This window comes from Coturnix japonica, chromosome 8 (genome assembly GCF_001577835.2).
Source record: "Coturnix japonica isolate 7356 chromosome 8, Coturnix japonica 2.1, whole genome shotgun sequence".
In the NCBI taxonomy this organism is placed as follows: Eukaryota; Metazoa; Chordata; class Aves; order Galliformes; family Phasianidae; genus Coturnix; species Coturnix japonica.
The window spans coordinates 10,646,608-10,674,155 of NC_029523.1; the positions used below are offsets into that span (position 1 = coordinate 10,646,608).

Consider the following 27,548-nt stretch of genomic DNA (forward strand, 5'->3'; position numbering starts at 1 on the left):
TGTCTGTACATTAGTTGAGAGTGCTGTCAAAGGTGATTCAAAAGCACCTGACCAGCATCTCATGGTAGTGAAACGAGAAGCAGTCCTCCATCCCTGGTACTGGGCAGAATAGGCATCACTGTAAACGCTGGAACTGCTGGGCCCATTGAGCAGCTCTGGGCTGCACAGCTGGCACGCTGCTGGGTGGTCACCTCCCTCTCAGTTTTTCTGTGCTCCAGAGCTCATTACTCATGGCAAATGCTTCTAACAGGTCTTGAGACAGGGAGGAAGTAAAATTCCTTAGGAGCCATTCTCTGCAGTTGCCGGATGAAGCCTGTGAGCTGTGGTGGTTACACATTCTCTAGAGGGTGATTACCTAGCTAGGAAACTGCAGATATACTTTGAATTGTATTGTCTGTTTTATGATAAAACAATAACATTGCTTTTAAAAAGCGATCTCGTGAATTTGAGAATAAGCCACACTGAGCTGGATGGGCAACTTTCTAACACTCAAAGCTGTTGTTTGGGGCTCTCCACAGACAGACACGCTGACACTGCATTGTTTTTGCACTGCTTTCTTTAGACACTTAGAATCACTTCTCCACTGCTTAATTAATTTCAGAGGGAAAATCTGCAGAAGGAAATGGAGGTGTCCAGAATGAAGCTCTTGGCTGTAAGCAGCTGAAAGTTGAATTCTTAGTCAGACTCTTGACACTTCAGAAATCATATTAAATGGCTGGGCTCTAACAGTCTGCACAAAGCTATCTGAAAACAGCAAAAAGAATATCCAAAATATAAGCATATTGAGTAACAAAATAAACACTTTCCAAGCATTAGCTAGGGAAGCTGAAGCTCCATAACAAAAGTCTTTGGAAATATGGCGAAAGACACAACACGTTTTCTAAAATGGTAAGTATTGGAATTATTGGCACAACTCAGAAAGAACAATGTTTGATTGTACTTAGTAATAGACCTCCTTTTTCCTTGGTACTGCTGCTAGAAAATCAGAATAACTCAGTCTCGAACCTCTACATGACTACTAGGGTTTTTCTCTATAAGTTATGGCCTAGCTAAAGAAGAAAGTAAATGAAAAATAAATCCTGGACATAATGAACCACAGCCCATTGTTTTCAGTAAGGATGTGAAATATCTGCTGCTGCTTCTGATCTCCAAGTGCCTTAGAGAGCAGCTCTCTGCTTGGCCAGAACATGCTGGTAAAAATCAGTGCAAAGTACATTGGTATTGCTATCCCAGCCAACCAGGCATTGACCTTTCTCAAAGGAGCTTAGATTACATGCACGATACTTAATTTTTGGTTAGGCTTAAATGTTTGTGTCCTTCCAGGTAAGCCTGTTGAGGCTCTTTCCTAAACTTTCTTTTTCCTGGCACTCAGTGTTACTGCTGCCTGTCCTGTTGGATTCCTGTTTATAGGACTGTACACTACTGAGAGATTAGGAGCTAAAAACAGCAAGCAAAATTCAGAATTAATAAATGCAAATTAATGCTCACTGGGGAAAAGCCAATTCTCCTATATATACACACTGATGGAAATTAAATTATTTAGAAACCTTCAGAATAGCTCTTAGTGTTATGAAATGGCAGCTCAGCATTCAGTAGCACTTTAAAAAATAAATTGGGAACAGGAAAGAATGCAAAGTATAATTGTGGCAATGTGTACATGTCTGGTATACCTGCATTCTGATGACTGGTTCCAGCAGAACTAGAAACTATGGAGAAAAGCAGCATCTATGAGCACAGATGTGAAATGGTTTTTGTACAAGATGGCATCAGGCTAAGGCAATTCCTCTGGGAAAGAGGCAGTGCTTGGAAGTCATGCTAGAGGTCTGTGGCATGAGGAAGACAAATGGAAAACTATTACCTCACAGGTTAAGATGCAGAGGGCATGACTTGAAATTACTGGGTATCTGGTTTAAGAAATCACACAATAAGTAGATTTTTCCTGCAAATTGAAATGTGAATCCATTGCTATTCAGCATGGTAAATTATAAAAGTTTAAATGGAGGAAAAATGAAAAAGGCTTTATGGGTTTTAAGCACATTGATAGAAGCTCTGATGTAAAAGAGAAAGTGCAGCAAGGATATTCTTGGGAAAGGTGTAAAGAGCACATATCACTGTATGGACTATCCATGCCCTGTGAGCACTGACCCATGCACCCTGTTCTGTTATGTATGATAAAATCCTTATGTTTTACAGGCTAGGAGAGAGCATGCTTCCTGTGTTATTTCACAAGCATCTTAACTGCTGTTTTATAGCTCAGAATAGTCAGACTTTCATTAAAGCATCATGGGGCAGCATGAGAGCAATCTTCCTTGTTCTGCTTAAAAGGTGATACTAATAATCTCAATTTCTTATGAACATCCAGCCTGGGCAGGGCCACAGTCATCCAGGTGTAGCTGAGAGCTGAGGAACTGCAGATGTTTGCTGAATGACACAAGCAGAATTGCGAGAAGAAGGTGAGGGCTAACACCCTTCTGGTTTCCAAAGCCATGGTCAGGCAGGGTCTGAGTCCTGCCCCTCATTCTCCCCAAGTTCAAACTTAGGCTTGCTCTCATTGTAACTGCCAAGGAAAAAGAACCACTGCAGCTATTCCAAGTGCAACGTGACAGACCTTTGGTGGAATCATTCCAGAGTGCTTCAGTGCCTTATTAGAGGTAACAAATCGTTTTAGCATGAAACTCTTTTCCCTTTCACTTCCATACCAGCTCTCCTAAAAAGGAAGTTAAACACTGTGGGAAGGTCAGCTGTGGAAGTAAAAGGCTATTGATCAGCCTCGATCCTACCAGCTCTTGTGTTGGCAGGATCAGTGCTTTGACTAACACCATGTCTCTGCAGATACAGTCTGCTTCATGAACTGTCAATTTTTTATCTTTTTAAAAAATGAAAGATGCTAAATTGATATTTGAATAATACAAACTGCAAGTTGAGTTAACAGCACTTTAGATCAGTATTAATCTCATAGAACAGCATCTTCCCATACCACTTTGCCATCAGGTGACTAGAACAATCTGTTACAATAATTCTAAACTGCTCCTTCAAAACCATGCTACATAATTTTACAAATGCAAGCCATTACTCAGTATAGAGAATATAATATGCAAGCTACAATACCAAAATAATTCTTACAAAGTAGAGTGCAGAATGAAGAGTCTTTCCTTATTAAAAATTTTATTAAAATTGAGCTTTACTTTACATATTTAAAATACTTTATATCCAAGTTATGCAATATGTATGAAAAAAATTGTATATGAACACTTGCATAAAAATATGTAAAATCATGACTAAGCAATATAAAGCAATATATAGCACGTTCCAAAATGTATTTCAGGAGTAGAATACCTGAGTTTTCAATAAGCTGGTTTCCTGCATTTCACTGATTTTAACAGTTGTATTTAATAATGTATCTGATCTCATATAAAGCACTTCTTTGGCTGAGAAAAACTTCAAGGAAAAGGTAGAGATCAAGCAGAGATGTTACTCAAGGCCTGTCTTCAGAATCTTCTTCCCCGTGATGATCCGCTGTTTGAGATGCTAGGAAGGACTCCCATGTAGCAAGGCACTTAAAAAAATCCACAGATACATATTAATAGAGCAGACAGACTTCTGTAAAACTGGTAGCCAAGGAGAAAAAGCAGGGAAAAAAAAGAGTACATATGCACTGTCACAAGCTGTTTTTGTGGGACTGCGGTAATAGCAAAATATGGTTTCCTAGGCAGCTCAGTGATATGCAAAATGTTAGCCAACACGCTGGGTGAGCTGTAAAGGTCACTTTTACATAATGACAAGCACACAGTGTGAGCATCGTAATTGTATGTGTTAGCATGGGAGATGCTAACATTAATTATGCTCTTCTTTAATCTCTCCCTTTAGTTACAGGCAAAGATCTTCTTTAAATAGAAAGCACAGTCACACACAGTTCCTTTGTAATCTCTATGGATTCCTATAGCATACCCAATATTCTTTCCAAGTTAAATTAAAACATTTTTTTTCTAAATGCACAGATAATTTGTTTTTCCCCTGAGTAATAAGAAAGAAATAAGACCAGGAAGGCAGGGGGCTGGGGGGAGATTTCCATCTTCACGGCAAATGTATTTCTCTCCTAATGGAAAAATGTATTAATAACTGTACAAACTATATAGATATGTAATATATATATAATTGGAAGCAGTGTAAGTAAAAAAATAATGATAATAAAAATCCCCAAATGAACTATAGTTCAATTTGGCTTAAATGATTGTTGGCAGCTTGGCAAACCTTTATAAATCAGATGTTAGTATTGAGGATCATGGCAAACCTATTGCTAGGTAACCCATGATGTGCTGATGCTTGTTACTCAGCATACCAAGTTTTTGCCATTTCAAATCTGTCATTAAAACAGTGCAGCCAAACTCATGCAATAATTCTGTTTTTAAATGGAAATATTCTAATAAAACTTTGACAGCAGTTGACTGACTGAGATCACAAAGAAAAAGTATGTAGAAGCTTGTTTTCACATGGGTCCTTCGTCATTACCAGACATGTTAGAAAGTCATTATCAGACATGTTGTGTTGTTTCCCCATTGTCCTCCATGCTACATAGACCATGAACCTACTCCCCCAAGCTTATTTTTGTGATCTTGACAGAGTTTCCATCTAATTTCCTTTGCCTCTTGCACTGCACAACACTGTGACGCTGTTGAGAGCATGCTGAAGGTTGGAACTACTGTGAAAAGAGGGGACTAACTGGGTAAGTTTCATTTGGAAATCTGTATTTCTTCACTGACCTTTTGGAGAAATGTTATTTTGCAATGGGTAAATCAGGGAGAAGCAATGAAAGTAATGCTAGCATGAACAGCGATCTGCAAATCTTGCAAACTGACTTCTGACTTAAAAGGTCTTTTTGACCTTTTGTTGAAACCCTTTAAGGTTTGTTCATTAGATTGTCCCTTTCTTCGTGTGACTCTATGGCAGCTGCATTTATCTGAGTTGTCTGAGCTGCAAGGTGGCTTCTTGGTTTAAAAATGTCAACAAGGCAGCTGCTAGTAATGTATTTTGACTGTGGTGCTCACCTTCAGATTTCTATTTGCTAAAGCCCAGACCGGATTGCCACACATTGTATTTACAGTCTGGGATATAAAAATGGCTCCATATTATCTTTGCAACACTGAGCCAAAACACGTGTTAAAATGCAGTCAAGCTATGTTGCTTCTCCAGATACAACTTACCCAAATCTTTCCAGGCAAAGATGCAAAGCATTTTTTTTTTCTGTTACACAAGTTATTTGGTTTTTAATTTGTCCTCATTTATATAACCAAAACACGTTTTCCAAAATGTAAGAGCAATGGTGGCTCATTTCACTGTCAGACATCACAGTGCTGTTACAGCTGACAAATTTCATAATTAACCGTACCAAGACAAAAGTAGGTCTCTGTGCCTTAGGCTCAAGCTTTTTATATCGTGAAGCATGAACTGCATAAACGACATCTCGTTACTGATGTACACTTCAGCCTTATTACAGAATGCTTTTACGGAGCTCTCCTGGGAGGGTGAAAATGGAGTTCTAAACGCAGGATATGCTCACTTTCACAAAAGAGACAGAAAGAAAAATCAAACCCAGGAAATTAAATGTGCGTGCAGAGTGTTGAAATTCATAATCCAATTACTTGTAAAAGCCCAGCAGAATACATAAGAAAATCTAAATATACAAAATGAAAGAGCTTAAATACGCTATTTTACCTAAAGTATTCTGATTACTACTGTTCTGCACATCTGTTCTGCAATGCCATTTTTAGAAATAGCAGCAAGAGGTTTCCATATACTATTGCATATCTAACTAAAGAGGAGATTTAAAAATAGAACATGTAGTAGGGATGATAACAGAAGCAATGTGTCATATGCCATGTGTTACAGTTCCCTGTTTTCCATGGTTAATACCTTAAAAATATCCTCTGTGATGACATTTCCTAGAGTAGAATCTGAAAATGAAGTCTTCCGTGTTTTAGAGAGAGAGACAGAAATCACATTCATAGATTCTGGGTGCAAGGAAACAAAAACTAGAGTGTGTACAAATAGAAAAATGCTGATTCCCACTATATTAAAAATATATTTTCCTGAAAGTATTTAAAATAAATTTCTATGTCTGAAATGACTGATGGTTCAAATACAGACCCAGAATATGAAATGACATTCACAGTGACAAACCGGCTCAGCCATATGGGAGCTGAAGAATACTACAAGAAGTTTGGGCATTGCTAAGGTGGGATGTAATCAACATGTGTAAGCAGCTAACTTTGCCACAAAACCCAATGACTCGTTATATACATCACAGAGGCCTCAAGAGTAAACAACACATCTAATCTCTTTTCCTAAAACTTATACTAGATGGATACATGGAAGCTTTTAAGTTAGAAGGAAGTTACTCTAATGGGGAAGTGTTGTTTTAACCTAATGAATCATTTGGATCAATTTATGCCTTTACAATAATGTAGATAACAGAAATAAACTCAGTTATGCTTGACATAGTTAAGAAAATCAGGAAACCATTTATTTTATGTTTTTGGAAAAAAGTAAGCTGTGTGAATCTCAACAAGACTGTTACTACAGTATCAAATTTAACTTCTTATCAGATTAATCTGCACATGTTTAAACAGTTGGACATGGTAAATGCAAAACCAGAGGCAACACTTTAAAGGATATATGTTAGTAAAAAGAAAAAAATCATGTTATTTCGGTATCAAAACTAATTAGATATCATTCTACATTATGGGGGGTGGAGGAGGGAAACATTATTCCTGCATTTATTAGAGTGCCTTATAAGTAGTGGAGACCAACAAGGTGTATTGACTAGATTTACAGTGTCTCAGAAGTATTTGGACTGTGCTCCTACTTACTTACTCCAGTCTTCTTTTTTTTTTTTTTTTTTTTTCTCTGAATATGTTAACAAAGTTCTTTGCTAAGAAAATTATATAAAATACTTCTTTTTCCTTGATGCAGATATCCTAGAGACTATGGCAAACATGAGGAAAAAACAACTGGTAAATGTTTAATTGCTACTGTTCTTTGAAGCCAAAGTACAACATTCCTGGGTGCACAGATTGTTGGCTAATGTGAACCAGGATGACTTCAGACACGCTGGTTAAGTAACAAGAACTTTGTTTCTTCTTTTGGTTTTAGTAATGCTCTGTCCTAAGGGCACTGGAGAATATCTTTACCTAACTTAATGGAAAGGCCTGGTGACAATCTGCTCTCTCAGCTGTATGTTCTACCCTGTGGATAGTTTGTGATTTCAACTATTGGGAAGATTGTATCTCCTGTGAGGTAAGCGGTGTGCTAATTCAGAGCATCGTGTTGTACCTAGGGCATGGGAAAAAGCAGTAAAAGAAATAGTATGGCACTGAAACACACTTCATTTAAGGACTCTTCTGTAACGCAAACAAACTGACATTTTGTTCTTCAGAATGAGAGGTCCTGATTTCCTTTTCAAATTAAAACATTCACTCATAGGCTCAAAATGATTTAAAAAAAAAAAAAATGCACATTTTAAATAAAAACTCCCAAACTACTGAAATTAATTTTACCAAAATCTCTTGAATGCCAGCATTGAGATAATGATTTTCTGCTAATAATGAAAACAAAAAACAGAAATAAAATCTGATGAGCCCTCACTTTTCATCCAGGTTAGCCTAATGTTTATTATTAACCAACACGCAGGATATTTTGTTTCTAAACTCTGGATCTCTCAGGACATAACAGGAAATCCATTTAAAGTTTTCAAGAAAAGCACCAACAAAGAATAATGTCTCAGTGCAAATTAATTTGTCCAGTATTTCAGAGACTATTTAAGAAGAGCCACTGGTAGCTGTAGAAATAATTGAACCATTTTTCACATCTTTGACTTAGTGATAATAATTTCATGTATGCTATGAGCTTTGACATTCTGAAATGAAATTCTAATTCAGCAAAAAGCATTTTTAGACAGGGAAGACAAAAATAATTGTTTTTGTGTTTTAATTTAGCTAATCATCCATGAACAAAATATTCCAATATATTTAGCACCAATTTAACATACATATTCATGATACAGAAACCAGAGATCATCAGTAGCTGTAAAAATGTGAGAGGATGCCAAAAGTTTGCTGCCTGATTTCAGAAAATATTTTGATCTTCATATGTAACAACAGATTGTCAATGTCCACACATCTCACAGGCTGCATCCTAATTAACTAGACTTGATGATCAAGAGTTGTCTTTTCAATTATGTTCTAACAAAATGATTTGTAAAACCAGGACACTGATTTTACATTGAGGCTAATGGACAACCCATAGAAAGGTTGGAATGGGGGACTGGAAGACATAGCTATCAACATATAACTGTGAAAAATACTAAGTTTTGATTAGTAGATGAGTAACTGCTTTACTGCAGGAGAAGCTGAAAAAAGTCAAGATACTGGGATACTTTCAAAACAGGCACAATATAAGCAATGTGTTGCCTCTGAAGAAACTTCACAGAATGCTTAAGAGATTTTGTTACATGTATTTGAGTTCTGTTGGTTAGAATATCTTGCTTGGAATTTTTACCAAAAATAATAGCCATGGCATTTGAATTGAAATTCAAATTTTATTTCACTTTCTTTCCAAAGTAGCTGGTTTCAATTAGGAAACGATTTGATTTAGTAACTGCATCCATTTGTGCACCTTAAAAAATGTGCCATAAGCTTTTCATATTGACTTCTCAAACTTGTACTGCTGTTATCATAGTAAAGCCTGATTGTTTTACATTCTTTGGAAAAATAACAATGAGAACTGTCTGAATGTGCTGTTTGAAAAAGAACCACATTTAAATATTTTTCTCATATAAAGCAATTTATAAATATGGAGTCTTCCAGACAGTTTCTTCATGCAGTCACTGTGAAAGGTTTCTAAGCTGAAATATAGCAGCTGACATTCAACCCAAAAATATCTCCCAAATTCTTGTGGTTAGTAAAACAAGACTGCCCTCTGTTGTTGATGAACTCAGGATCAACCACTTGGGCACAAATAAAACATGTTTTGCTTAAAACAATTTAAGTTAAGGAAACAGCCTCTTTCTTCCTGCAAAAACTAATTCTGAAGTTAACTCAAGTATGAACTAAAATGCAACATTTATCCTTTAGATACGATGCAATAATTTCTCTGCTGAAATAATCAGTCAATAATAACATTGCTATGAGAAAGGGTTTTACCTCTTCATAATAACGGAGATTATTGTCAGCCACATTAGTGAATGCAGATCTCATATCGTGCTGCATGTTTTGCTTCCACCTGTCCCAGTCTGCTTTCAGGGCATTATTGGCACATTCTACTTTATCTTCAAGTTTCCCAATCTCCTCTGAGAACTAAATGCAAATTGTAAACATAAAAAATAAAAAATCAGTAGAGTTAGCATTTTAAAATTGATCAAAACCAAGTGACTGTAGTGCAGTAAGATGAACAGAACTGCAGAAGTGAAGTTGGCATTAAAATTAGCACATCATTTTATTCTTAATGAATAGCTGAGTACAATTTCTGAAATGTCAATAGCAGAAATTCAAGGCAAGAACTAAAATGTTGCTGAAAATAATTTTGTTGATGGGGAAGTTACAGAGTCTGGCACTTCTTTGCTGGCACTCGACAGTAATGCATCTAAGAAGGAAAACACCGAGGGCTTTACTGGAGCAAAATCAACTTTACAAATGTGATTTGGCCAGAAGATTGAGGAAATTCTGACAGAACCTGTGATGACTTCAGGAGAAATCAGAATGGGGGGTGGGGCGAAGACAGCAGAAATTACACTCACAGATTTCTTGCCCATCACCTTGCAATCATTTAGTGTGGAACTAAACCTGGTGTGACCATGGAAGGCAGCAAGGAATACTGAAGTAGAGAAAGAACTCAAAATGGAGGATTTCAGCAAAGCAGGGACTCTTTCTGAGTGATCCAGAATCAAATCCTTGAGGGCAGCTGCTATGCTGCCATTATTTTCTTCTAATTGCTGGAAATGTACAAAGTGACTCCAAACTAATGGGAATTAGAAATAGATAAAGGGCCTCTCTCTAGAGAGCCTTCTAGTCCTGTCACTAATTTTGTACCTATTGTTATTGGCTAATCAGCTGTGTCGGTGCTGGCTGGCACCCAGTTGCAGTATGAGGCAAATCTTCTGCCGCTACAGTGTGCATTAATGCCTTGGGACTGCACAGCATCTGCCTGCAGCAAACCTAGGGAGGCTGGGCACAAATACCACCTACAAGGATCATACAGCAGGAAAAGCTGATCTCTTTATATTATTTTCATTGCAACTCAAGTACTGTACACCTTCCTCTTATTCCTCTCAGTCTTCTATCAGGCAGAGTGTTCTTTCATCATACAACTTCTCTGTGAAGTTGCTCAGCTCTCTTCTTAAGCGTCACAGAGCTGGTACTTTCATTGATAGAAACTTCCAAGTCTTCTACAAGATCTTCAAGGGATGCTCAGGCTATTAACACATTGCAAGAAAACCAGGTTTCAGAGCAGGACATGGAAAGCTGTGGTCCACAGCCTTCAGCTCCAACCATACACAAAGGGCAGCTCTTCAGTGCCATAGCTGGAGGTATTACAAATAGCAGAAACAAACTGCTGTTCCTGACAGAGTTGCTTAGTGGAACCTGAGCCCAATCCTTAAAACTGGAGGTATCAGGGGAAGATGACAGCTCATACATGTTGCTTGCATGACTGTTGTGAAGAGACACATAACCAAGTAACTCCTGTTTGGGTACATTTTCACTATGCAGTGCTGTTCATAGTTCATATAGTCAGCATAAAATTGTCAGCAAGAACACTCTAAATTCAGTTTGTGCATCCTTCTGGGAATTCACTGTTTGGGATCTTACTGCCTGCTTACTGGGGTCACATTAAAACAAGAGGTACTCCTCCTGCAAAAAACAGCCCTTTCAAGAACAACCAGCAAGAAGGAAGGTTGGTCAAGTGAAAAGACAGAACTCTGAATTCACAAGCCACAGATCCCAATTCAGAGTCTGACAAAATAAAATCCTTATGCTCAAATTAGGCAAAAATGGAGTAGCAAGGAAAAATGAAATAAATTTCATCCAAATGTCTTTTCCCACATTCCACGATACAGAGACAAATAAGCATTTTAGTTAGATTTTATTTCTACACACACTTCTCGATTCATGAAATAATGAACTTTAGTTAAGAAGAAAATGAAAATGAAAAAATATTATTTCTACTTTACTGAAAAGCCAAAGTTCAGTTATCCAGCCAGATCAGTAATCAAACTATGGGCAAGGGTAATTTCATCAACTACCAACAGTGTATTTAATATAAAAAGGTTAATCCAGAGTTTAAATATGGGGAAATTACCTTTAAAGATATTACTGGCAATTGGATTAGGAATCTTGTGCATGCCCAAGTGAACACTAAAAATGAATGCACACAGAATACTGAAAGTAGTGACTATTTGTAGATGATTTAGAGTAAGAAAAGCAGTTGAATCCATTTTTCTGCTTTTGCTAGAAAAAAACAAAAACCAAAAAACTTATCATATGAAAATGAGCTAGACTGCATGCTGAAAGAAATCTGGCTTCAAAGTCCTGGCAGCATCATCCTCTCATTATCTTGTCCTTTGTATCTTTAAGTAATTTATTCTACAGTTTGTTTTTGACTTGCATTTTCTAGGAACTATAATTTTCTTCCATGGTGTAGCTACAGTGTGATGTGGGAAAGCAGACTGTTCTACATCCTTGCCTGGACATGTGGTTTAAGCATAGCCCTTTAAAGACCTCCAGTGTATCAAGGTGAGTGCACATTTCTTCATTTCAACTAGAAAGGTTTAAGACCTACTTTTTTCACAGCTGAAAAGGAACACATATACTATCTTCTTCAGCTGACAGCAGAAATCAATGAATGGCTTGGTTTCTGAACAAGTACATCCATGTAGTGTGTACTTGATTTACAAGGTGTACATTGTTACAATTTATCCTACAAATTAAATATGATCCTAAATCCAGTTTCTTACACTGACCTCACTGAGGCAGCTAGAGCAATACATTCATTCTTACATGTGTGGTTTCTGTAGGAGGACAGCATGGTGCTTACCAGACACCATACCGCTGGACAGAAGTGGTAAACTAGACCCTGTGAGAGCAGAGCGCTACTGGAAGTGAACAGGGTGACTTGCAGCCAAAGGGACTTGCAGCAATAGCCAAATGACCTGGTAAGTGACATAAAATTGTATAGCACCTCAATATGCCAACCAGCATGACCTTCTATCTATTATATGAATTAATCATTCACTTGGATGTACTAACCCTGCTCAGCCTGGAGTAAAACATAACATACATTCAGAATCTGATAGATTTAGCATTTCTTCGTTTCAGACTCGAACAGCAGAATCCATAAGTTGGCACTTAAACCTGTCAGGTTCTGATGGAGCAGATTATACCAACCTTTTGTCAGAATTACTATTAGTACTAGCAGCAGTTTCAAATCTGTAAAAAAAAAAAAAAAGCCCCAAGCCCCTGAAGGAGGCATTGGTTACTCCTACAGAACAGAGCATAGGAGCAATGGAGCCAAAATGGTAGCCTAGGTACAGCCAGAGCTCGAGGAAAGAAAGGCCCAGATGAATAGGAGGGCACTCAAACATCCCTCCCAAAATTCTGTCAGGAATCTGCATCCAAAATCACAATCTTCAGACCTTCCATACTGTGAATAATGGCCACCTTCAACACCTACATTTAGACCTGGGAGGATAATTTTGGGGTTTTGAAAAGCATCACAAGTATCTGTCCTAGAAGCCTAATAGGAGAAGTATGTCTCAAGAAAACGTTTATTCCTAGCCAATGAACCTGATGTCTTACAAGGTTTAATCTGTTATTCCAGTCAGTCAGCTGCACCGACCTTGGGAAGGTTTTGCACTCTCTTGCTGTACAATTGCCTGCTTGCTAAATCATTTAATGTTTGCTGTGACCATGGCTAAAGATCCCACTGCCTTTTATCAGCTCTAAGGACAGGCTGAGATTCCTTATCTGTGGTGGAAGTGTACTTCAAATAAGATTAGAGTTCTTGCTAATCATTGTCAGCAGAATTTCTGGCTACCAGATTGTACAGTTCAATCTGATGTCTGTGAGATCATTAGAAGCTACATAGGGTATGTCTAGAAACAGAAATGTGCAAATAAAGCCAAAGTCAGCATTTGACACCAATTCCAGTAACAGCACCTCTGTTTTCAGGCTGTTTTTCCAACCTCTTCTCGTTCCGAAAGCAGTCTGGATAGAAGTGTCAGGAAAATAAGTCAACATGTAATAAAAATTTTTAAAATGGTAAAAAACAGATTCAGAAAACAGGAGTTACTTGAACAGTGAAAAAATAGCAGGGCAAAACTCTCTGTGGCCAAGCTACCAATAATGGAACAAATTGTCCACTTCTAATGAAGAAAAAAGTTATCAGGATGCAGCCACCACTCAATTAGAGAAGACAGGATTTTATGATCAGACTAAAAGACATCTGCTTTGCTGCTCTGATAAGACTGTAAGAAGAGTCAAGATCTCAGTATTTTTTTATATGAGTAAGAGATAGAAGGGCTGGAAAGATAAGGCAAAGATCTGAACACCTGGGTAAGTACACGACTCAGTGGCTTTTACCACAGCATTACCAAGGAAATGCAGGAACAGTTAAAAAAGACCATGTGCACTGGAAGCAAGGACAAACATCTCATTATGGAGCACACTGTTGTCAATATCAAATCAATGGTACAATCAATGCAATGCAAAAGGGAAAATTATTCCTTTTTGCCTATAACAGCTCAAGAAAACTGAGTGCCAACATCTTGTCTGGGGACTCCATCAGATTATACCAAAAATGCTTTCTTAAAAGGCCACGTCCTGCCAGGCAATTGTCCCTTGGACACTGGTGGACAGCAGTAAGGCCAGCTGCTAACCAAGCTTTATGAAATGCATTTCAGCACTGAATCACTCTGTGCAAATGCAACTGTTTTTAGCAACAAAATATACAAATGGGAAGAACTGATAAAAGGGATGCAATATTGATGCAAAATTGATTTAACTAGCTGCATATAAATAACTTGAGCAATGACATACAACATGTCTTCTGGCCAGATGAAGTTCTTAATATGTACTGTATCTTCACATGCAACTAAGAGGCCTGATCTATGATACTGCCAGCATGAGACCTCACTTACCATTTAATTGGCCAGTATATACATACATATATTTTGTAGATAGACTGAGAATAGAAACAATTAAGTAAAAGTTTGCTTGAAGATGGTCTTTGCTGATTCCTACAAATGTGAAATTAGTGTTATAAAAGTGTTATAAAACTTGTTAACTTATTACAAAGAGTAGTTTATTGTTTCTCTATAAACTTTTAGAAGCAAAGAGCAGAAGTGGCTCTCCTGGCAGCCAGTGACCTGAATCCTACAGGCTGGTTCCCAGACGTGGTGATACCCGTGCACATCCCCACGACTCTAGGCCAAGGAAACCATATGAGCCTCCACTCTCCTTCATCCTCCACTCTCCACGTTGCTTAGAGGCTGCCACCATCCCTGCCTTTCAGATTCACAGATTTTGCCTGCACCTACTGAGCCTTTCACATCAGTGTTCTGCCACACAGGGTAGGCAGGACAGGTGGGAGGCAGCCAGTCTGGGGTCAGGACTGCCAGCTGGTGGGGACACTGTGCCAGGGAGCTGAGAACACAGTGGCCAGGTGGGCAGCAGGCAGCAGGTCAGCCTATGTCCTCTAAGGGCAGCATGACAATCTGCTGGCTTTGCTGGAGGACCAAGACCCATCCTTGCTGCCCAGCTCCCAGCCTGCTGCAAACTGTGTTCCAGACTAAGGACAGGAGAAGCAGCAGAAGTAGAGAAACAAAACAGATAAGAGAGCAGAAAGGCAGTAAAATGAAGGACAATGTAAGCAAATAATTTCTGTTTCAGGAAAAAAAACATGTTTTTGCTGGCTGTCCTGTTGCATTCTACAGAGGCTAATTATTATGAAATATACTGTAGACATCACATATATCAGATAGTGATAATGTGTTCTTACTTATTCTGTTAACTGACAGGAAATCAAATTAAAATACACACCTCAACTGCCAAAAGATACCTTAACAGCTCATCTTTACATGAAAGCTAATTGCGGCAGCTCTAATAAAAAATATCTGAAATGTCAAGGACCTTCTTCGATGTACTAAAAAGCTGCAGTAATTACATCTAGTCATTTTAATATATTATTTACACTGTATGATACTTGGTGCTAACAGTGTGCTGGAGGACATTATTTAGGCTTTAGAGCTAAAAGATAGTTTTCAAAATGCCAGTTCTGTTCTTCACTGTGCACAGGTAGGAGGAGAGCAGCGTGGGAACCCATCCCAAGACCAGCATTGCATTGGTGCTGCATTGCATATGAGTTGACTGAGGCCAGAAGTGAGACAGGCAGGCCAGTCACTGAGGCTGTGCAAACTCATCCCACTAAGCTTTGGTGATGGCTTTGAGGATGCTTAAGTCCATTTGCTATACGTACAACTGCATTAGTATGAAGGTGTCAGCTATTAAAAAATATCCTAAAAAATAACCAATCTGGAAAGAACAGTCCAGAAGTTTTCATTTTAAATATATCTCATGAATGGCTTTGCTCATTCTGCCTCCTGTTCCTCTCTCATGTCAACAAAGCAGCAGCTACAAGAGCACTGCAGCAAGTCTTACTTTAACTTTCAGTGTGGAAGTGAAGAATCCTAAAAATAAGCCGCTGTGCCACCTGCATTGACAACACACGATCCACAAACGCCCACTATTCCCAGTCCTTTGCTGTAGCTGCCTATCCACTGAAGTTTTGCTTTTTTTTTCCAAGGTTGCCTTTGCCTGGCATGTGTAGCTGCAAAGACAATGCTTTCTCAGAGGAAGTACAGGACACAAAAACACCATATAGTTACAGTGCATGGCTTCACAGGACATGCATTGTTCAGGGGATTCATTTTCTGCAATTAGAGTAAGGGCTGGAATATTTCAGCATCCTGTACAAAGACATACTCACCAGATCCTTGTCTGCCTTTTTATTGGCTAAAGCATCAACTTTGGAATCAAGCTCGCTTTGAATTTGGTCTCTCCTTTTCAAAACACCCTTAATATAAAGAAAAATAAATATATGTATATATATATATAAAGAAGTAAAAACAACTAAATATATTCAGAAAACCACACAACAACATAAATAAAACATGATGAACATAAATGAAACATCAAGAGTTTCGGAATGGTGCAGAACTTTCCTAAAAAGCAGTTCAAAATCATGCAGTCAATACTTATTTTTCAGTATCTACTTTTTATCTTAAATGTTTTTTCAGGGGTCTTAGTGAGTCCAAGATCAATGCCAGGAATCTGCCATACACGAATCACTGCCAACTGGATGAAGAAACCAGCAGTAGCAGTTAACTTTGTATCAACTCAACCTACAATGTATTCATTTTGGAAAAGCAACATGAGCTTGTGCAACACTGTGTCCAGAAGTATCTCATGTGAGTTATTTGAGTACTTAATTGTGGTTGAGTAAAATCAGATAAAATTATCATGAAAATGATAAGCTGTAGTAACTTGGATGTATGTGCTTATTTCCACTGTACGAAATTATTTCCTCCTCTAAAACCGCCTTACAGGTATTGGATGTTTAGCATAATGTCAAAATATGATGAGAAAGGGAAGGAAATGTTACTTGTTAGGCTACTAAACAGGAATGGTATTACTTATTAACTTTTCCTTTCTGATGTCCATTTGCTCTGTGCACTTGAGCAAGTCTTGAACATTTCTCTTTGCCTGAGTATCCTTGTCTGCAGAAGTACACTCAGGTATGCTTACCTCACAGGAGGCATTAGTCCTTTTAAAGAAATAATCAAAAGAAGGACAAATGTAATTACAAATCTGAAATACCTCCTCTCATATTACGTTGCTGCAACTGATTTTACTTCTGTACATAACAAACAGATTTTCAGTATCTACCTCTAGCTTAGGGCATATTGAACCAGCAGAGGACCGAAGCAGCTCTACCTTCTATACCTGTCTTGTTTGGCTGTGTTGTCTCTGCTATCTTGTCAGTTCAACATGAATGACATGAATTGAATAAAAAATTAGGAGCTGAATTTTCAAATAATTTTTCAGCGTTTCTTCTAGAACAGATACTCACTAGAAAAGCCTGGTAAAACTCACTTTGGACAGCCCTGAGTAATACATGGGCAGTACATACTCACATAAATCTACCTTTCAGTAACTCAGAAAATCTTTTACTCAGATAAATAGAGAAAACATTCAGCTATTAGCATAGAAGCAAAATAAATAGGTCCAGAAGGGCTGTCCATCACACTGCAAATGGTTTCTTTTTTTCCCCTTCTTTTCTTTTCCCTTCATTTCCCTTCTTTTCCCTTCTTTCTTTCCTTCTCTCTTTTTTTTTCTTTTTGTATTTCTTTTGCCTTTTTAAAAACTATTGTTTTGATCATATGCCAAATTTTATCACAAATACTCTTTAAATTATGAGATAAAACCCAATGATTTTAATATTGGCATGTTACAACTATAGGCAATTGCTGACTTCCAATGGCAATTAGAGGGACTGTGTTTTACAAACACATCATTATATTTTTATAGCATTTTGTATAATTAATGCTATTCTGACAGAAAATCCACATATGATAGCATGTGGACCCATAGCTAACCTACTGCTGTAATCTGAGTTCTGAAGCTCAGCGGGACATTCTCCAGATTTGCTCTGCCTCTGCTGTGAGTCAGCTAGAAAGGAGCCTGCCTTGATGTAAATATTTAGCTACAAATTCATCTCTGCCCTCAGTTTTTGCCTGAACTCATGGCACTGGAAAATACAAAGTTTAATCCATAGTACAGATCACACCTTCTGTAGATATGCCAATTATGTTTGTGCCTCAGCACATACAGGTTCCTGTGAGGTAAACACACCCCTGAAGTCAGGTTTTACTACTGTGCAACTTCCCCTATTTTATTTTCAGTATGAGCAGCCCCCTCTCCAAACTGTGAGAAGCAAGTTACAGGATTAAAAAAAATCCATGGTGAATAAAAGGAAAAGAGCAGTAGTTGAACAGGAATGAGCTAGAGGAGCAAGACTTTCCTCACTAATCCTCTGGCAACTTAACACTGCGTTGCAAGCACTTGGACATTGCAACCAGAAATAAAAACAAAACAAAATAAGCAACGAGCAACAGAAACTTGCCACATTGTGCTTTAAGAGCCAGGGAGTCATTCTGTGGTTTGTACAGAGAAATCTCTCTGCTAGGCACAAAAGGAAGAACCTGTACAAAGGTGAGCCAAGCTGCAGACAGCATCTCTTTAATAACATGAGGGATGGAAAGGCTCACAGGTAACAGACTCAGTAGTTCTGAAAAATAAGAATTAAAGGAGGAAATACCGCAATTTGCTAAGATATTCATCTCTTCATGCTTTTAAGTACAGTAATACCTTTCTTGACCTGCCTGCATGTAGGTTTAAATAATACAACCTGTGAGATACAGGACATTCTGTATGGTCTCTCTTTCAATGAAACTACTCCCTGCAGCACTAGTTCCGAACTTTCAGAAGCTAAACCTTATTGAAAAATGAACAGTGTTCTGCCCAGTGCCAGTAAAGGCTTTTGCTGGCTGAGTTAGCTTGGGCCTTGCTCTACAAATGGCCTTTAGCACATTCAGCCCCTGCTGGGTTCCTGGCAGAGATACAAAAACAGATGCTGCAGCTTGCCTTGAAATGGCAAATCCCACAAAGATGTATTTGTAGACATCTCTTGCTTTCCAAAGGCAGAAAAGTGGGAATTATGATATGCTAAATCAGTTCTGGAATTCTGATAATTTTCAACCTGGATGGATTTTTTTTTAAATTCTCTCCAAGAAAAATACATTCATAGAGGGAACTGAGAGCATCAGCTTATGGCAGAGACTAAAATGGGCTTGTGACACAGGGACTGGAAGCTCCCTGCTGTTCTAGAAAAAGAAAAAGTAGTTCAGGAACACCTCCTAGAAAAGGAGAAACCTCTTTACTCCTTTTCCCCCACACAATCTGTTACTGCATATTTCAGTGGTGTCAGAAAAGGTCTTTCTAAGCTGCTTTTCCTTGAACCTTTCTGTGCTCCAGCCCTACCACACACAGCTCTAAAACCAGACTTCTGTACAGCTACCATGGGCTCCCTGCCACACAAACTACTACACAGTTCTTGTCTGAGATGGATGCCTCTTGCCTGATTAACAAGGGAAACAGGACAAACCAGATTCTCTGCTAATGGACAGCTATCCCATTGCTGTACACATTTACTAACAGCAGAACAATGGCCACAAAATATTTTTCATCAGTTACAAACTTGCTTCCAGGGTCTATCATTGGCTTAAGACAAACTTCACATACTGCCAAGAGCAATCCTTAACAAAACCTTACCATCAGAATTTCACTGTAGAGAACGTACTCATGTATGATTGGTAGCAGATTTTCAGAGAGCCCAGCCATTCGTTTCTCTGTAGCCTTACAACATTTGTCAATGCAGCTGGCGACGCCTTTTAGGGAGTCTGCTATATCTTCTTCTGATGCTGACCAAAGTGTGTGGATGGGGCCATACTCCTTCATCTCATTAAAATACTCTTAACAGGGACACAGACACAGATTAGTCTTTTGTTCACTAACAGATATCTAAGTGATACTAACCACAACCTCCTATATACTGTGAACACAGCAAGCAGCTTTATTTTAAAGTCCCAAAAGGTACAGACAACAAAAGGAAGTTCATTCGAGTTCTGTATTTGATATCTCCTTCAGAAGTTTTCTATTAATCTAAATAGATAGATACCACGAGAATAGCTTCTCATGTATCTCTAGATCAAGTGATAATTTATGGAAGGCCCAGAAGCTACTGTGATGTTCGGTAGTATTTAACTTGGGCAAGCCTGAATATGACCTAATAGCAGGATGTACTGAAAGCATAATTTTAACACAATTGAATTTATAATAAAGAAATGTCCAACAAAAGATGGAAAACAGCTAAGTGCTGTGAAGAATCCATCATCTGCTATTAAAATATTTCAATAAAAAAGCATCCATGCAACATGGAACTGAAAATCTCATGTTAAGATACTGTAAGCAGGAACATTCTCATGTCCTTACCAGTGCACCCTGCACACTGGTGTTCTGCCTCTTGCTATTTGGAAAACCTAGAAAGAAGTTAATTAAGCTTTTGGAAGCACGTCAAAATTCCTAAGGTTTTCCAAAAAATATTTTGGTGCTGATGATTTGAGCCTAAAGACCTCAGCCATCTAGTTGCATTGGAATGAGCTGTATCAAAAAGAACGCTTTTCAGCAACATGTATTTTCATTTCATAAGACTCCTCTGACTTGGAAAGGACATGCTGAGACCTGGTTCTGCACACTGAAGCACAGTCTCAGTTATTAGAGAACACAATGTAACACTTCAAATTCTACTATATGTACAGTAATGTCCCTCAAGTGCTGACCAGTAGAATCAACAGTAATCAGCAGACCTAGACTGAGAGCAGTGTTAAGCTCAGAAAGTTAATAATTTAAGAGTTGCAAGTGAGTGTGCCAGTTGCTGTTACTTAAGGAAATATATGAGCTTAAATAATCATTCTCTATAAAACTCTTAACAGGCACAGTTTCCCATGACAGAAAATACTGCCAATAGTAAAGCTCTTCAAATTAAAAAATAATTTCCTTGGCCAACAAGTGACTAAAAGAGATACATGAAGAGTTCCAGAATCTACACAGCATTACGCCACTACGAGACAGCACAGAAAACTGACTCTTTACATTCCATTCAAAATACAAAATGGCACACAGCTCAAGCCAAGCTTGTTATGTTTCTTGTTTTTAAGTTCCTTTTCAAGCGGGTCAATAGAGTGTTAAAACCCTTCCTATTACCAAGTTGCTCAAGTTAACTTGAAGATCTGCCAGAACAATGACCATTTTAGAAAGTATGCTATTAATACATATCTCCCTTTTCCCCTGCTTGCTGGAAGTAACTACTTTGCTTGGCGCAATGAAAAAAAATTTACTGTTTACACCAAGTCATTTGCTAATATATCAATTTCTTAAAACCATAAAAAATGTATTTGTTTTCTACTTACCCTTTTCTTCCTTGTAAATTCTATGAGCTATTTTGTCCAGTACATTTATTTTGTGACTAAATGTTTCCATATAATCATTCATTTCTGTAAACATCTCAGGACGATTTTTAACTCCTCCTCTTACTGAGGATGCTACTGCTCTCACGGTCTGTCCCATTCTGCTCAGCAAACCTGGTCCCTGCTTCTTGTGCGAGGAGAGTTCCTAAAACCAGAATGTACCGTGTTTATTTGCACATACATATTTAAATTCTTTAGAAATAACAAAAACTGCATAGAGCTCAATGGGAAAAAAAAAGATAACTAAGTTGTCTTTTTGGAGGCAAAATCTTACTTTAAGACTTTCTGAACAGACTTAAAGATACAGTGCATTGTGCTCTTATAAAGACTGACAAAAGATGGCAGAAAACCTTTATCCTTTCGTTCCAGTGAATTGGCTACTTTGCAGCTTAGCCTCTAGAACAGGAAAAGAGAGGTAAAGATTGCAAAAAGTGATTGGGAAAAGCAAACAATGTTCCTACTGGAAGAAGTAATCCAGCATTATTATTATTTTTTAAATTATTTTTACATCTCGATAGAATAATTTTTTCAAAGGTTCAGAGGATGACTCTCTGAATTGCAAAACTTGGATCTTAACAGAAAGCATACAGCATTGTGAACTTGTCACAGAAATCCAAAGGCAGCAACAAAAACTGCTGTGGAAGATACAGTAATACTTATGGCCACGTGCAAAATAGCCAAATGCACAGAAGAAAAGGGTTTGTCAGGGAAAGAATATTCCAGAAATTCCACATCTTCTTCTGACCCTTCTGTAACAAGCCATCAGAGGATACTATTGAGTACTGATCTAGGGAGGTTCTTCATACACCACTACTGACACACCACGTGGTTCCAAATAACTGCAGATAAAAATAAAGCCATTTTACCCAGGCCTGTGCAGTAAGAAAAATCTTGAAGTCTTCATTAAAAGTTAAAGTTGGATGATCAGCAATACGGTTCAAAAACTTATGTAGAGCTTTTCTTCGAGTCTCAATGAATTCATCACTAAATCGTTCCACCATTCCTTTCATCACAAACTTTTCTGGCAATGGCTAAGGAAAGAAAAATATGTACTACATAACTTGCATAGCATCAAGGATATTATCACAGTTTTTTCTACTTGCTGAAAACATAGCCAGGCCTTGTAAAATTCAGCAGGTAACAACCAAATTGTTTCAAAATTATTGTATTCAGCAGTGGCATAAACTGATTCATGTGCAGCAGAATGCAAGTGAAGTCAAGAAAGGGGAAATAAATTACTGCAAAAGTCACAATTACAAACATAAGAAGTAGCCTTGCAGAATTTTTAATTATCTAGAATAATATATAATAATATATCTATAATAATATTATACTGTTAATTTATAAAGCTATTAACAAAAATGTTAATGTTTGTCAAATTTAAGAAACCCCAGAAAGACCTCAAACACCTCTGTATAAAGCTGGAGCCACAACACAAGTTAATAAGAATAATATAAGTTTTAGCAAACCAACTGGAATAATTAATGTTGGATGTGCTTCTTCAAGTTTGCTCTTCAACCAAAGAAAATCCTGATATCGCCGTCGAACCTCATATTCACAGGAGTCAAATTCACCACGAGATGTCTGAAAACAATGAACAGAAAACACAGGTCCAGGAAGTTAGAAGAGCAAGTAAAAAGCACAATATCATTTCATATTTTGAATAAAACTGCATACATGATTCTAGTTTGCCTGTGCTATTTGCTGGCAGTTTTTAAAGAGCAAATGATCAACTGCTTTAGGAGACATAGCATTTTCAAGAAATCAAAGTTCTACATCAATTAAAAATAAAATAAATAAAAACAAACAACACAACAGATTGACTTTAAATAATCAGCCTGACAGTGTTTCCAAAAGATTCCAACCATCACTTTAATGTGGTGTTTCCCTTTTAACAATCATAGTTACCTTCACTACATTTAGGGCACTTCTGAAGGGTTTAAAAATCAAAGAGTGAAGAAAGCCCATTTTTTAGCATTTTGGAAAATATAGATGGAGCTGACAAATGTCCTTGAGGCCTGCTGACACCATCCAACAATCCCTGCTTTCAACGCATGAAAACTTCAGCATATCATAGCACATGGCCCATGCTGTTTAATGGATTCTACAGTCCATCAATCCCAGGTTTGCAGCTCTTTGTCAGAGCTTGCCAATAAATCTTTAATACTTAGAAAAAAATGCTTATTGCAGCATTGCAAAATCATCAAACTGCGAGATTTTATCCTTGCTTCATCTTCTGGAATCAAGCTACAAAGAGCCCCAGTGTTCAGCAAAGTGATGCAGCTGTTTAGCATTCATTGTTGCACAGAGATTTACAGTGTGATGCAAACACATGGCAAAAGAAGTCACACTCTTGTAACCTAAACATTTTTGAGGACTCGATAAACTTTTTTCCAGGTATGTGGGAGGAATGCTTTTACTTTATCATCAACAGCCAGCACTTCAAATTAAATATGATAAGATAAAGAAGCAAAAGCAATCCACCTCACAGCCCTCCCATATTTGCCTGCAGAAAAAGATGTTCAGTCATCTACAAAAAGATGCATGAAGTGAAAATTATTGCTCGCAACCTAATGAAGATAGTTCTCTTCCTACTCTTTAAATATTTTATGAGGAATTGATAATTTCTCTATTTAAAGATGAATAATTCCCACTTGAAAATTTGGTTTAAAATGTATCTTTTAGAAAGAACTCAAAGTCAAATAAATGAACACAGTAATTCTCAAACCACAGCCTGCAGAATATTTGCTGGTAATCCCAAAAGAGCTGGCTCACAGAGCTGTCTTTCTTCCCTATTTCCAGTAAACAATTTGCATTCAGGACAGCTAAAAATGCACTATGTTGTTTGCTAATATTACTTTTTCACTTGAGAATTGTGGCAGTTGCCCCAGAAATCATATGCAACTGCAAGTGGAAACAAACTTCCAGGTTACAACAGGCACTACAGTTCCTGAAGAATGGAGCTGAAAGACTTTGCAGCAGGTGAGCTTCAGGCAAGGCAGCTCTTTTCTCAGTATAAAAAAATCATGTGCATATATGTGTGTGTATATACTTACACTGATGTTTTGTTTTCAGAATCAACCACACAGTTACGTGTGGTTACAGTGGTCCATAACTCATAGCAGAATCAGAGCACAGTTGCAGTTGGGTGGTACCCCAGAGAATGGTTCACCAGAAGGCTGAAAAAGCTATCGCTGTTACTGCCGTGAGCCATGAGGTTTACCCTGATCCTCATCTAATAGATGCTTACCTTTGTGACTACTCTGTACGTAATAAACGTTTCAATGGCTGTAATGTGGCTTTCAGGGTCATCAACAGTAATGAAGAGATCTTTTAATTCTGGTTCATCTTCAAATTTATACTGGTTTATCATAGATGAGGGCGATATTGGCATTGAAGGACTGAATGAGTTCGCCTCAGCCAGTGATGTATCCTGCAGACAGGACATGAGAACATTCACGTTGAAACATATTTATACACAAAAAAACACATCTCAGATGCTAAAATGGTAAGTTTTAAAATATAACTTAGGACAGACAAAAGAATTTTATGATCTGTGACAAGTTTATTATTCTCTTCAGTATTTGCTTCAGTGAGAATGTAAGGAATGAGATTTATTCTAGAACTGATCAAAGCAAAACAGTACCTTCTGACAAGGAATTTATGCACATAGAGAACAGAACTTGCCTATGGATGCTAAAATGAGTTATGAGTACAAGCAACCAGTACTTGCGCAGTTTGATTACCAGCTTTGTTAACATTGTTTGCAGCATTACTTCAGGACTGTTACATCTAGTAAGCTGTACTGTAAGAAACTGACTTCAAGACACCAAGTCAAAATCCAATTTTGAGTTTTTATTGGAATCAAGTATTTCAGTTTGCACATATTTTAAAATAGAATTTGAAATAGAAAGCTTTTACAGAGGCATGAATTTAATCTTTAATAGCTACGCATGTAGTATAAAATGGCTGTTTAATTTCTTAATTAAATTAAATCCACTGACTACAGAGAATGGCATAAAAATGAATAAATGTTTAAAAATAATGAGGGTAATTGAAATAATCATGATATTTGAAATACCAAACATGTTATGTAGCTTTTCTAGTATATCAAACATGCAGCCAAACATTTCAATGAACAACAAACTTTAATATTCATGGTGTTTTCAGAAAGTTTCCTGAAAATCTGCAAGACATAAATAAAAAATACAAGTGCGTGTAGCAAAAATAAACTGTAAAACTGCTTAAGGAAGCATGCTTAATGTGCACGCTTCTTTTAAAGCAAAGAGGTCATAGTGTAATGGGCCCAGTTAGTGAGAAATCGCTTCTTAAAGTTTACAGAGCATGAACGCTGCTTTCTCTTTTGAAAAATTTAAGAAGCTGATAGGCAAAATTGGATAAAAGCTGAAGGAGGTTTCTGAAGGAAGTCAGCATGTGGATCAGCAGCTTCTTGTTGTGTCAGCCCACCAAAGGCCCTGTGACCCTGCTCGCAGGGTGCTGAGGAAATCACCCCACACAACATGGCATCTCACTGGCCTCCTGCAATGGAAGATGCTTTCTTTTTGGGGGCTTCTCAAGGCAGAAGCATCCTTAATTCTTTGTAACATGTTGGCAACTTGTTTCAGGCTCACTTGAGCTACCTTTCTACTGGCCTTACACTGCAGTAAAATCTATTACTTGTCTAAGCCAATGAATAAGCAAATATAGAATGGTTTGGGTTGGAAGGGGCTTTAAAAATGACCCCATTCCAACCCTCCCACTAGAACAGATTACCCAAAGTCCCATTTGCCTGGCCTTGAGCATGTTCAAGGATGGGGCACCTGCAGCTGCTCTGGGCAACATTTACGGGGCTGGCTGCTCTCCTGCAAGCAAGGTAATTCCAGTGGCAAAAACAGCCCTTTGTATTGCCTTGCTGACTACGGAGCATGCAGAAAAGAGATGCTGCTGATGAGAAAACTGTAAGGTGTCAGAAATGGGAATGTGTGAGTCCACACAAACCAGTGCTGAGTACACATACATCTTTCCTACAAACACCATGAAGGAAGTTTTCTGTTCTCATGGAGGAGAAGCAACTCTAAAACAGAGTTTTGAAAGGGCTCCTTAATATTTTAAGCATTAACCAAACCACTGACAGCTCCGTCAATGCCATGTCAGGGCACCAGGAACAAGGAACAAGAGGACTACCAAGGTGAGTATTGCAACACACACGGTACTCTGATAGTCATGAAAGAAGCAGTTTGTGGTGTGACTCATAATGCAACCTTGAGACGTTGTTTCTGCTAAAATGACCTCAGAACTTTCTCCATGGTGACAGAAACTAGGATAAAGTGAAACACAGGTTACATCAGAAAATGGTTTCTCAGAGCTGCCGAATAAGAAAGATGCCAGTCTGTAATATTTGAGGTATGTCACAGGATGCTGCTTCAATGGTTATGACATGACCAGGTCAAATGTCTATGAATTTTCATACAATAAAAACTTGGCGACTTGAGTAATAAGTGAGGGTATTGAGGCTGACAGCTTTTTAAGAACCTCATTTTTCACCATTGAGATAGTTGGTCTGTTCCACTGACTAAACTTAGAAAAATGAAGTTGATGCAGCGCCAGGCACTGAGCACTGCGCTGCCTCTGCACCCCATTCAGCCTGCCCACATTACACCACTGCTTTAAGGACAGTGCTGTGAATTAAACATGAGGAGGTCTCAGAACAGTACGTTATGCACAAATGAGTTTTACAAAAATCAGTCTGAAACTGCATTTAGCCTGTCAGTGTCCCTTTCCTATAACGGATGCATGCAAACAGGCTGTGATCCCAAATCACCTCTGCAGATTTTCATCATCTTGAAAGATCAGCCTTCAAATCAAAGCTGAAAGCAAATTGTGAATTTCTGGCTGATACACAACCACCAAAAGCCGGAGCCCAAGACTTGCACATAGTATATTCCTGTCTGCAGAAAAAGGTTATCATTCTACATGCAGTAAGAGTTGTTCAGATTTACTACAATGGGAAATATTTTGCATGAATCTACATGGAAGATATTTAAGGATATAGATGTTTGCCAGAGAGCAGGAGTAATTCATATCATCAGTGCGTATTTTGTTTTCTGTTCTCATGGAACATCACGCTTGACAAGCAAGCATGTTGGTATGTTGTATTGACAGGCATTGAAACTGCATGCAGAGCCGCCCAGGCTTGTGCCTGCCAGGCAGAAGGAAAAGGATTCCAGGTGAGAAACAGCTAAATCTACCGAGCACTGGTTTCGTGCTCAAGTTCTGTGAACGTGTGTTAGCTAACTATGGTTAGACTTCAGAAAAGCACAGATAACTTGGTAAGATTTAGCCTGACCTTTCGCCCGTT

General features: G+C 38.0%; 1 protein-coding gene and 1 long non-coding RNA gene across 6 annotated transcripts in view; one reads left to right on the forward strand and one right to left on the reverse strand.

Moving 5' to 3' along the window:
* Positions 1-27,548, reverse strand: part of SNX7 (sorting nexin 7) — a 42,844-nt gene that overhangs the window by 14,281 nt on the left and 1,015 nt on the right. Inside the window, exons 2-9 of one of the 4 annotated variants that reach the window (XM_015870312.2) lie at positions 24,441-24,623; positions 22,664-22,774; positions 22,057-22,221; positions 21,134-21,335; positions 19,437-19,636; positions 16,033-16,119; positions 9,198-9,350; positions 3,301-3,556 (exon numbers count right to left, since the gene is read on the reverse strand). In XM_015870312.2, coding sequence (XP_015725798.1) covers positions 3,476-3,556; positions 9,198-9,350; positions 16,033-16,119; positions 19,437-19,636; positions 21,134-21,335; positions 22,057-22,221; positions 22,664-22,774; positions 24,441-24,623 — 1,182 coding nt within the window. In that variant the 3' untranslated portion in view covers positions 3,301-3,475. Of the gene's footprint in view, positions 1-3,300; positions 3,557-4,587; positions 4,700-9,197; positions 9,351-13,983; positions 14,285-16,032; positions 16,120-19,436; positions 19,637-21,133; positions 21,336-22,056; positions 22,222-22,663; positions 22,775-24,440; positions 24,624-27,548 lie in introns of those variants that run through there. The other 3 variants (XM_015870314.2, XM_032446106.1, XM_015870315.2) reach the window with 3 other exon arrangements.
* Positions 4,619-24,443, forward strand: LOC107317507. Of its 2 annotated transcripts, none has more exons than XR_001556906.2 (6): positions 4,619-4,723; positions 6,970-7,293; positions 11,665-11,783; positions 12,065-12,202; positions 16,343-16,513; positions 22,576-22,983. It is a non-coding gene; the product is annotated as an uncharacterized LOC107317507 (long non-coding RNA). The 2 variants fall into 2 exon arrangements; XR_001556905.2 differs by adding an exon at positions 24,266-24,443 and having other exon boundaries at positions 4,699-7,293; positions 22,576-24,172.